This window comes from Anguilla rostrata, chromosome 1, assembly GCF_018555375.3.
Source record: "Anguilla rostrata isolate EN2019 chromosome 1, ASM1855537v3, whole genome shotgun sequence".
Taxonomy (NCBI): Eukaryota; Metazoa; Chordata; class Actinopteri; order Anguilliformes; family Anguillidae; genus Anguilla; species Anguilla rostrata.
Window position 1 is genome coordinate 57,697,065 of NC_057933.1, and position 12,498 is coordinate 57,709,562.

Consider the following 12,498-nt stretch of genomic DNA (forward strand, 5'->3'; position numbering starts at 1 on the left):
TAATGTACAATATACTGTGATTCATAGGCTCAATAAGGATGTTTTAAGCATGACATTTTAATACACTTCCGCAGGATTCTTTACATAAATCTATGCTTTAATAACTCGAACAGCTGAAGCACTGTTATAGTATAATTTGTTAAATGGTAATTACCCCTATTGCTCTCCAAACACAATGTGGAAAGAGAGATGAATTTCATTTTATTCTAGAGAAGGCAGCAGAAGACTTAATTGTAAATAGACTTCCACGGACAGAGATAAAGTCATAATCTCAGCAGTGAAAGCAAAGAGAAAAGAAAAGCACCTTACATCTGGCACATGGTTTTGATAGGTCTTACAAAATATCTTTAGATGGAAGCTTGGCAGTGCCTTTTCACTGAAAAGTCAAGTGGGCCTGGGTTGAGAAAAAACATGGCTGGGGCAGGAAACTGGACAGGATTTCCTCTATTATTAAAACACATTTTTTAAATGATTCCATTTATTTAACGAAAAAATATATCAAATACCATATCACCCATGTGAAAAATCAATTGCCTCCTTAGTTACTAAATCAACCAATTAACCAAACATAATAATTTGATTCAACTGATGGAACGCAGCAAAGATCAAAGCAATTTCAGATGAAAAAACAGTTGTGTTACACATATCAGTCTGGAAAGGGTTACAAAGCCATTTCTACGGCTCTGGGACTCCACCCAGCCATCAGGAAGAGCCATTATCTCCAAATGGATAACTCTTGCAACGTTGGTAAATCTTCCCAGGAGTGGCTGGCCTGCCAAAACTTCTCCAAGGGCACAACAACTAATCCAGGGAGTGACAAAAGATACCAAAGGAACTTGCAAAGAAATGCTGGCTTCTCTGCAAGTCCACATCTGGATAGCTTAAAAGAAACAAAATTGATATTTTGGAGTATCCTAGTCCAGTCGTGACTTGAACCTAATAGAGATACTGTGACAGGACCTGAAACTTAACATTCCATTTTAAAAAATCTACCAGTTTCTCTGTAGTTAAGGAGTTCTGCAAAGAAGAGTGGGGTATATTTCCTCCACAGCAATGTGAACAATGTGAAAGACTGATATCAAATTACAGGAAGCATTTTGGTTGCAGTTATTGCTGCTGAAGGTGGTGCAACCAGCTACTAAGTTTAAGGGGGCAATTACTTTTTCACATGGGTTTTTAATAACTTTTTTCATTAAATACATGAAATAATAATTAGAACTTTTTTGTCTACTGTGGTTCCCTTGATCTGCCATTACATTTTGTCAAAATATCTGAAACTAGTGTGACAAATGTGCAATAATAGAGGAAATCAGGAAGGGGCAAATACTTTTCATGGCACTGTCTGTATGTATGTGTATGTCGTGCATGCGGTACATATTTATGTATATGTGCATGAGTGTGATTGTCTGCCTATTCCAGGGTTAGAGCGGCCCTAAGATATATGTGGCCTTCTGTTTGTTTGTTTCAGGATCAGAAACGGTGACAGAAGAAGCCCAAGTGGGACCCCAGGGGCCCGGTGTCATCAACTGCACAATGGCTGAGACCAGATTGCAGCGTATGAGGGAGTAAGTTTGGGAAGAGAGCTTTGTGATTCAGCTCAGCTGCAGTAAACATACATCGTCACTATTATCAACCTAATGTTCATATTGCCATATTTAGAATTCTCTCTTCCAAGTGAAACACACCTATTTCTTGCTGTTTCTTCTTAAGTATTCAGCAAGCAAACCCTCAGAACCCAGCATTCCTCAGATGCACCTACTCTCACCTCACTGTCAAAGTGAGCAAGTCCTTTGTTTCTGACACCCGCCTCCCCAGGCTGGTCTTCAGAGCACCACTAGGATTGGCAGCCAGAAAGCTCCTGTCATAAGGTCTGTGTCCCCTAGCCCAGTTCTGTCAGGGTCTGGTGCCCACCTCTCATTTGTTGATTTCCTCTGGGACTTTCAACCAACGGGCTCAGAGGGAACCGCTGAGCAATGTCTGCTTTGTCTATGAGCATGAAAATCTTGGAGATTCCCATTCCCATCTCCTACAGGACCAGCTAATATCAATTTCCATGGTGCACAAAAACACAGTAAAGATTCAGTTAAGCAAGCCCAATGTGCTCTGATCCAGCAGTGAAGAATAACCCAAAATCCTCAGAAAATGGGTTAGGACCAAACTGGGTTTCTGAGAACAGGACACATAATTAATCATCAGCAAGGGATAATATGCAAATACCACAAGTGGACTACAATTATATTACCAGTGCTAGAAGCTGGGGGGCGGGAGGGCTTAGATATGATCTGAGATTTTTGCCTTGGTTGCAGTTGCCAGTTGGAAATAATATAAATCCACTTCTGGTTGGGGACAGTCTTGGTTGTCAGACGTCACCACAGTAAACAATGTGACCTGGCTTTCTTGAACGTTGCAGGCCTGTCTGCTTTGGTGTCATATCTTGCTGTATTGCTTCGCTGGAGGTACTAGCTCACTATGAGGAGCAATTAACTGTTCCTCCTTCGCATCAAGCCTGGCCTCAGAGACGAGAGGCTTTTTATTTTAATAAACTGGAGCACCGTCTTGAGGGGTAAGTGATGCGGAGCGCTAATTGACTCGTGCTGTCTCTGGAGGAGGGCCTCTGCTGCTGCATCTTTGATTATATAAATCTGCTGCAGTTTGTGGGCACCAGCTCTGGGCTGCTTCAAGTGAGGACTGAAGTGGCCTTGTAGACGGGGGAGTGATTGGATGCTTTCACTCTGTTCATGGCTGAATACACGTGACTCACGGCCCGGGAGGGGGCAGTAAATGTAAAGTGTGAACCCTTATTCTCAATATAAATCCACTGTAAATATTTTGAATGTTTGATGTATCTGGGAGTCACAGACATTATACACTGCTCTCCAAAAGTATGGTAATGGTAGAGGGAAATTAGTTATTTTTGCTATATACTTATGACATTTGCATTTGAGATCCAAAGATGAATATGAGACAAAACTACAGACAAAAAGCTTTTATTTCATGATATTTACATGCATATGTGTTTTACCATTTTAGAGAAACTGTTTTTTGTGTTGAGTCCCTCCAGTTGCAGCTGTGCAAAAGTAAGTTAACAGATGACTAATACCTGTAGGTGTTAACTGTGTCTCAGGTGTTTACTTTTGCATGGATTGTTCACACATAAAAGAGCACCAGAGTGGCTGGTCTTGGTTTTACCCTTTTTTTCTTCTGTGGAGACTGCATTTGTCAAAAGGCGTATACTGTACCATTATGAAGATGGGAGAACTAACTGGCTGAAAAACAACTAATTCGTAAGGATGAGAGAACAGAAGAATTCATTAAGAAGGATAGCTCAGAAACTTGGTACAGTATATCAAATACAGCAGTTTGGAAAGTCTTTGAAAAGAAGCCACTGGTGGTCTTCGAAGTATACACCTTACACGTCGGCCAGAGAAGAGAACAGCTGTTGATGATTCATGAATCCTAAGGAAAATCGTAAAACTACGGTCAGCAGTCTCCAGAAGTCAGGGGTGACCACAAAGTTTTATGGACAGATGAGACCAAAATTAACCTTTACCAAAACGACAGAAAACTGAATGTGTGGATAAAAGAAAGAACAGCCCAAGGCATACCGCCTCATATGTGAAATACGGAGGAGGTGGTGTTTTGGCTTTGGCCACAACGCATTGGGTTCATCAATTTTAGTTTTTTTATTAGCCTACCTCAACTGCAAACAATTTCATCATTATAAATAGCCTTCTTCATCTATCATTTTTGTGCAGGTGATATAATTTCTCTTCATATGTGTGTTGGCTGTTCATAATATAGTCTACACCTGCTTATGTGTGTGTAGGGTCCTTTCCATAGATAAAATAAAAAACAACAATATAGCGCAACACTAAAAATACAACTGTCGCATGTTTCTGGTTTAACATTCATGCCAATCGTACTTCAGTGGCAACTGACTTACAACTCAACATGGATAACTGGGGAGGTGTAATGTGAATTTAATGTGATAATGTTTGATCAATGGCTCAAATAACCCCATGCTGAGGTATGACTGCAGGTGGGAAAACAGGAAAAATGGTGACCTTAATGACATGCAAAAGGAGCCTGTTGCATTCAATGTGGTGAGCTCTTCTGCGGTTCCTGCAAGGGAGTTGGGCTAGTGTATAATGGCAGAAAGCGTAAGTGCAGAGTGAAAGAAAGGGTCAGGTTTGAATTGGGTTTTCAGAAGTTTGGGGGTTTTTTTTAGGTCTCAACTGTATGCACAAGAGCTGTAGCATAGTGTCTTCCTCATCTGAGAAAGGCTGCAGTTATAGATTCAGTCATGCCTAATTCATAGACTTCACAGAAATACCTTGGTTTATTGTTGGCACATGGCATTACAGTGGTAGGCTGGCATGACCTCCGCCAGTTAGGTTTCAAGCTGTTGATGCCTGCCCCGAGCACTTTGTAGTGTCATGAACAAAACTGCTTTTACTTGCTTTTCAGACAACCCAAAGTGCTTGTCCTGCAAATAATTGCACTTCCTGTGGGAAATTGAATTGCCACCTGCCAGTTCCCACACTATTAACATTGAAAGAGATAAAAAAAACCTTTTGTAACAAGTTGCAATTTACAATGGTAGTGGTTTTGTTAAAGTTAGAGCAGCCCGCTGTGGACTTTGATTGTGGCAAGTGGTTTGGTGACAGGCCCCTGTTCTGCCCAATGCTTTGTGAAGGCCTTTGTTGTGTTTCCACAGTAACCTTTATTTCTCTTGTGATTAACATTATTATTGCAATCTGTTATGCATAAATTTAAGAGCTAATTTGATTTAGGATATTTTCTATGGCACATCAGAGGACAGAAGGTGATGATGCACTCCATCAAATGCAAAATTCCTCTAAAAGGCAGTGAGATGGGCTGCTGAGTGACTTATTCTGTTAAGGGTCTGTTTCAGTGCATGTGGATGGGCTCCACAGTCTGGTATAGACTTGTGCCCGTGCTGACTGTGGCCAGCAGCCCTGCAGTGTGATGCAGAGTTGGCTCAAGCATTGGCCAGGGATGGTAGGGTTTCAGCCTGATTTGAACTGCGGTGTCATGAAAAGCAGTGCGTACTCTGGAGGAGAACACATGCACGTCTATACTCTCCCAAATCTGTAGTGGAGATTGCTGCAGCGAGCAATGAGGAATACACTTGGGCATTCCGAATAGAAAAAAACAAGGGGATAAAGACATTAGAACACAATGCACTGTATATTTAAGGAATGAGAAAACATGTATATAGAGGAAAGCCGACCTTTTATCTCGACCATTCATGATGAAAGCGGTGGTGCTTTATGAAATTACAAGTAAAAATGTTCAGCCTGACTGGGTGTGTGACAGTGGGTCACAGGGTGTGCAAATCAACTACTACACCCTCCTTATTTTGGTCTTCCATCTGATTTGTGTACTTTTTAAGAGGTTTTGGTGAATCTAGGCTGATTACAGGCCCACCGTCACTGGGCCAGGAGATGGAGGAGGGTGTAAATAAGCCTGGATGATTGCAAAGTTCTGATTACCTCCACTAATCAATCCAAAACCCCTCATGCTAATGGCTCTGATTGTAGTTTCAGGCTGTAATGTGTGTGTTTTAGTCCCAGTCTGTTAAAGGCTGCAATTACACTTGCATGGGTTCATTGAATTTTTTGAAACTGGAAAATGCCAAATGGCAAAAACAAATCTTGTGATTTAACTGCCACAAATTTCACCTGGATGCCATGTGGGTTTATTTAGTTCTCATCCATGGAAAGTCTCATCCAGACCTCAAACATAGAAGCAGTGCAGCACTTTGTTTATCTGTTACCTGTTTGTTTCGCATCTCTTACACTCTTTTCTGGTGGGTATATTTTTTTATTCATTCCACAATGAACTTGGTGGTAGTTTGAGAACTTGAAATTGGTGAGGCTGAACACATCTTTGAATACATCTCATCCATTGGAAATTGTTGTCTCACATGGTACTGTTCTCTTCAACCCCATCAAATAATTAAAATACTGTAATCGGTCTGATTCAAAAAATCAGTTGAGTCATGGAGATCACCCCATTAACATCCCAAGCTTTGAACAGCATATGCAATAACGGCTTGTGGAATCAGTTGTTTTAATGTTTTACTCATTAATTTCTATTGACCCTTGTTACAAACCCTGAGAATGAAGGCATATGAGAAGAAAGGCTGAGAGCAGCCTCCTGTATGAACTCAGAAACTATCTCTTCTTCCCTTCACTTCTCTGTCATTTATTTTTAGTCTAAAACATTCCAGGATATCACTCTAAGCTCTATGTTCCCTGATTCATGGAGCGTGAGACAAAGCTTGCCCTCTTATTGAAATACAGGTATTATGTACCTGTGATTTATCTTATATATTGATTTATATACAGTACAATCTACCTCATTTTCTTGTCCTAGTTTGATTCATTGTGCTGTACCGTTACAGTATATGTTATACTTTATCGCTTATGAAATTACTGTTTACTCTTTCAAGCTGGACATTAATCTCTATTTGAAAATAATGATCTCACCGACTTCTGTAGAGTAGCCATGCCTATATAAAATCATATGTCTTTGTCATTTCATGAAAAAGCTATTCTCATGTTCTGTTCATCAAAAAATCTCAATGTTTAAGGGGAAAACTCTCAAGCATTATTTTTCAGTTGTGTTTATTATGGGTTTTGTTTCGTAGAACTCAAACTGGTACCTCTCTTGTCCTCTTCGCCTACTACATTTCTTTACCTCCTTGTTAATGTTAATAATAAAGATAGTCATACTTATATAAAACATGAATAAAAATACATTGCATCTGAACAAAGCAATTCACTGATAGTTATCACAGAGAATAAGAAACTATCCTACAAATTAGAGCAAGCTGAGTAGCAAGAAGAAGTTGAGAAGATTCAAAAGGAAAATGTTTTATGTACCCAAAAGAATTGAGAGCAGCTAGAGAGATGGACGGACCCTTTACTTGCCCCTGTCTGGTGATTCTGATAGATTGGTTGACAGCGTCTGAGCTGAGGAATAGTTGATAACAGGGTGTTGGAAGTTTTCACACTCACCCTGTACAGGGAGAGTTTCTACGAGTGACATATTTTAGGTACTATATCTGCCAATCTTCAGGACTGCTAATAGATCATTTGAAACTTTATTGTTCCCAGCATATACCACCTCCCAGATCTTCACCTACTTCACAGCAGTGTCCACTTTTGTATGTGGACTCAATCAATGCTGTGTCTTTACATGATTCTCTGTAATTAATGTTTTGACGTGGGAGGCAGTTCATTTATCGTTCAGTCCCTAGAGTTCTCTGCAAGCGAAAACAGGGCATTTAATAAAACTCACTGGCTAAAGTGCTGTTTGCATATCAGCAGACAGGGAGCTGAAATCATCCACGGGCCCAGAAGATCACTCCCTCCCTGTGTTTACCCATCTGTCTGCATTCTAAAATTCACAGAACCATATTTCATTTGCACAGCAGCCTAGAAAGAGGAAGAGGGAGACAGCATTTATCTCATGCTAAACAGGGCATAGAGCACAATTCAATTTAATTCCAGACTGCCTTTCCTCGCCCTTTCCTGTTCCGCAAGCGTGGCAATTAGAGGATTATGCAAACACTTCATCATGACAGTTACAATTCCCTTCAATGAAACAAACCCGCTGTATTTTCTATGCACATTTTGTGCATTGTTTTTTTTTTTTTTTTTGACAACCTGGAACTTGTTTTACCTCATAATTATATTGCAGTTAATTTCACTTCCCAATTGTGCCTTCCAGATCATTCTCATTTGTGTTTTTGAACAATTATTTTCTCGCTCTTTTATTATTAGTTTTGGATCCTTCCCAAAACTAATATTCAAAGTCATTACAGTGCCATTGCTATTGAAGTGTGCCCTTTAATGAAATCACCCAGGAGCCCAGTGAACATTTTGCAACCCACAGGTCACAGTTGGAAGAGAGGCAATATCTCACTATTGGCCTCTTCCTTCCAGCCTCTTCCTTCCAGGATAAGGCCGATTATGTCCCACCATTCATCCTGTATGATTCCTAGACATGCTAATGCAAATCTGAGTATAGCATACATGTCATCTGAGATGCATGTAACCACTTTTCTTGATTTCAATCAGCAGTCAGTCAGCTGAGCTGCGTAGTCCTTGTGCAAGGGGACTGCACTACCTACACAATGGAGGCAGACCAGAGGAGTTACTTCTGTACAATTAAGCAAATCTGCAGATTGATATTATATAGATAATTACATAATACAATTTTAGAGAGCCTTTAAAGATCCAGAAACTTGGTATAATTCAACAAGTTCTGCAGTTCTTATCAAATCACTTTTATTGAAGTAGTATGGGGTTTGGAAACTGTATTGTTACAACTAGTCCATTAAACTCCACATAGTAAAGTAATAGGGCCAGATAGACAGTTGTAGAAGGGCAGTCCAGTTATTAACATTCACTGCAAATAACCTATTTTACCCTTGGGTGGACAGGGAGAAAAATAAAATAACCAATGAATAAACTAAACACTGAGCAGTTTCAACCTGTTATCTCTACCATTTAGGTCAGAAACAGTTACAGTACTAACTGTGCCATTTTAGCCATGTGCTATGCTTTTCCAGGTATTTCAATAATATCTTGCCTGAGAGAATTTGTTAATTACTCTGTACCAATGCAGCAATTGCTATGGTCTTTGTGAGTTGTTTACCCTAAGCTATGGACGAGGAAACAATTACTGTCATTTTAAATTACTGTAAACTACCAAGAAGACCTAACCCCACTCTGAAAAATCTGTCACATTCTTCTGTTTGTGAAATACTGTTTTGTATCCTCTAGTTTATGGAATACATGTTATGGACACAAAAAAATATAATTTTTTTTTTAAAGTCAATGTTCTAGAACTCCATTGCTTTCAATTTAGAGAAGTGGTTGTTACACCACCATTGGAATTTTCAGTTAAGAACATTCTAATCACACATTTGTGATCTCACACTTTAATGGGGTAATGGCTTTATCCTCTGTGTATGTCTTCTGTATATGTAAAAAAATAAAACATGTTGAAAACATTTGGAGTTTGCACAAAAAGCATTTATGTGAGCATAAAAGCCTTTGAAACAAGTAATAAATAGTGTCAGCAATGCTTGTGTTTCAACACCTTAATTTTGAACATAAATCCTCACTGAAACAATTTTTTAAATGTAGTCAAGGTTTTTTCTACCTTTAGAGATGCACAACTTCGAAATATGCATATTCTGGCTTGTTTTGAAGTGTTTAATGCATTTTAGCATTTCTTTTAAATCAAGATAGATTTATCTTATTTCTATTTTAAATTCATAAGATTTTGTTTAATCTGGGGTCCATGTAGAGGTTTCCCTTAATAAATTTTGGTTTACACTGCTAATGGCAGAGTAGTATAATGGCTAAGGAGTTGGTCTTATAACCTAAAGGTCATAGGTTCGATTTCCCCGGTAGTACACTGCTGTTGTACCCTTGGGCAAGGTACTTAACCTGAAGACACTGAGGGCAGCTTAGGCCGAAACATGTCTGTCTTTTTGTCCGAATAGGAATAAAAATGAAAATGATTTTGTTGCGTAGACATTCATAATCTATATCTATTCATTAAGAGTGCGGGCTCCCATCTTTCCTTTCTATGATTATATATGAGAAGCCAACGCACCATTTATTTGTTATATAGCCTAGTTTGTTAAAAACATCTTTGAGCGCATGGGCTGGTAATTCTTTTTTTGTACAAGGTACTTAACCTGCATTGCTCCAGTATATATCCAGCTGTATAATTGGAGACAATGTAAGTTGCTCTGGATAAGGGTGTCTGCTAAATGCCTGTAATGTAATGGTTGTAAATAAACCTTAAATCGCGACATGAATTGTAGCGATGTATTTCTTGTGTCTCGAGTTGTGAAAGATTTTTGTAGCAAACACAGAGTTGACCTTGTTGTGGCGGTTTACAATTCTCCCCATAATGATTCATACCCTTGATAATGATAAACAAAGAAGGTAGCACAAGTGAAACAGTAATGTTCATGAGATGTACTGTATGCTCAGAAAATTGGATAAAAATATTTTATAGTAATATAATTGTTCAGAGGAAAAGATTTTGCTTAATCATTTAACAATTTAGTTTTTTTCTGCGACCTGAATAATTATTCGAAACAAAATCCATTTAAAAATAAATTTGCATTAACATTCTAGTTTTTAAAAGTTCATCTCGATCTTAGCCAATTGTTTTGTGACCTCCCATGGATTCCTGTTTTACTGGGATATAAAATGAGATAACACTCGTGTAAAATTCATCAACTGCCACAGGAAATGGCAAAGAACTCTCAGAACTAAAAACAAGACAAAGGGTTGTTGGCCTTCATAAGTCAGGAGATGTTAACAAATAAATACAAAAACTAAAGCTACTACCTTCTTCAATTCAAACCACTAATTTTCAATCAAGTTCATGTCCGGGAACTGAGATGGCCATTATAAAGTAGTAATTTTGTGGTGGTGGTAATTGACCACTTTTTGGTCGATTTTGAGGTACGCTTTGGATCACTGTCTTGCAGTCCATTTGCTGCCATGCTTGAGCTTCCTGGCAGGTGGATACTAGATTTATGTCCTAATTATCTTGGAACTTGTTGGAGTTTTAATTCATTTTACCTTAACAAGAGCCCTAGGACCAGTAGCTGCAAAACAACACTGTAACATCAAAGACCCACCCCCTTATTTCACCAAGCCAAACTCTGGTGTACCTGGCCAAAAAATCCTATTTTGGTCTCATCTGTCTAAGTCATTAACAACTGTTTTGTCTATTAGACAAACTTTTTTGACTTAGCTTTAAGTGAAACAAGCCAATCATTTTGGAGATAAGTGCATACAGTATTTGATAGTGTTTGTATTGTGCGCTTATACTGGGTAACTACACTATATGTAAGCATGTATTATATAGATATTGTGTATATTGTTTATCTGAATGTGTTTGTTTGCATTCATATATATTGTAATGTCTATGTATGTTATGTGTGTGTATTCTGTATACAGTATGGTATGTGAATGTGTGTATATATCTTATTTGTGAGTATATTGTACATATATCTGTGCATGTTCATGAGTACGAGCCTTGCTGGGGTCTGTAAGGGTACATGTTTGGTGGTTACATGACCCTGATCCTCTCCACCCTTGTGCAGCCTGTACTGTAATAGCGGAACTGAATGGTGATGGATCACTGTACTGTCCTTTAAAGACAAGTGGTTTGACTGATCACCACTGTTGATGAGATGACATTGATTCTTAATCTGCGAGCTGCCAGTAGCCTGCACCTCCATGAAAGTGGAGAATTGAATGAGCCTGTCCGTCCTTGCTCGTCCATAATTAACCAGAGGAGATGCATAATTAATGCCACCATAAGCAAGAAATGTCAAAGACAGTCAAGACTTGTGTGGACATGTTGAAAGACAAAGTGTATTTTACATGCATATGAAATAAGGTATCTATTGTGTTTATCTGAGTCAGGGATAGTTTCAGTTTCAAATGCTTCAATGTTGAATGGTACTTCAGGCGAGGGAAAGATACAGTGTGCATACTGACCTACTGTTTAATTAGTATATGTCTTGGCTTGATTGCCACAAGTATTGGCTTGCTGAAATATTGGCTTCTAAGAGAGACAGTGAGAGAATGGCAGTGGGGCAGAGATAATGATGCAGTGACTGCATAGAAAGAACAAAAGATGGAAAAAGAGCCTGAAGAAGCCGATGAAAGAGAGGATTCACCCCTACCTTGGTCTTATATTAACACCACTAAAGTGTCTGCAATAAAGCTTTGGGCAGTTTTATCACAGACCCATCCATGTCCTTTGTATCCCTGTTCTTGCAGACTAAAATGTGGTGTCTTTTCTGTTCTTCCAAATTCATCTTTCCTCAGCAGAAAATGATTAACCACTGTCAATTCGTTCAACTCCAAACAGCTCAGGTTTCCAGTTTGGGTTAAGGTTAGGGTCTACCCTTTATGTACTGGTTTGATTGGTTATACCTGAGAAGGGCAAAGGTCATTGGGGCCTGAGAAACAAAGACACAGCTCAGTGTCACATGTTTCAAAGACACATGGAAGTGGAGTTGTACAGAGTTATCGAGTGAACTGGCCAGTTTATATTTCCTTTGTAAGGGATATGGGTTCATTTTTCATTCCTAAGTATTTCAAATCCTTCAAACAATGCAATTTTGGGCAATATAATGATTCATAGTGCCAAAAAGTACTATTTCCTATTGGAGGGTCAGTTTCTGTGGGATCATCTAGGCTATAGTCATAAATCTTTACTCAGCCTTGCAGTAATGACTCCACAGCCCTGGTAATTCGACCGGCTGCAGTCTGTGATATTGCATATGACCATTCTCTAAGATGCGAAAAAAGAAAATGCAAGTCAAAACGATGAGTATTGAGTCTTGAAATGGAACAAAAAATGTAGTGTGGAATTCTTGCATAATGTATACAGGGAAAAGATTTTTGTATTGTATAC

At 38.9% G+C, this 12,498-nt stretch overlaps 1 protein-coding gene across 1 annotated transcript in view; it reads left to right on the plus strand.

Moving 5' to 3' along the window:
• The window catches only part of nek11 (NIMA-related kinase 11), a 66,318-nt gene that overhangs the window by 50,720 nt on the left and 3,100 nt on the right, over positions 1 to 12,498 (plus strand). The window contains exon 15 of the mRNA XM_064344591.1: positions 1,469 to 1,565. Coding sequence (XP_064200661.1) covers positions 1,469 to 1,565 — 97 coding nt within the window. The remainder of the gene's footprint in view (positions 1 to 1,468; positions 1,566 to 12,498) is intronic.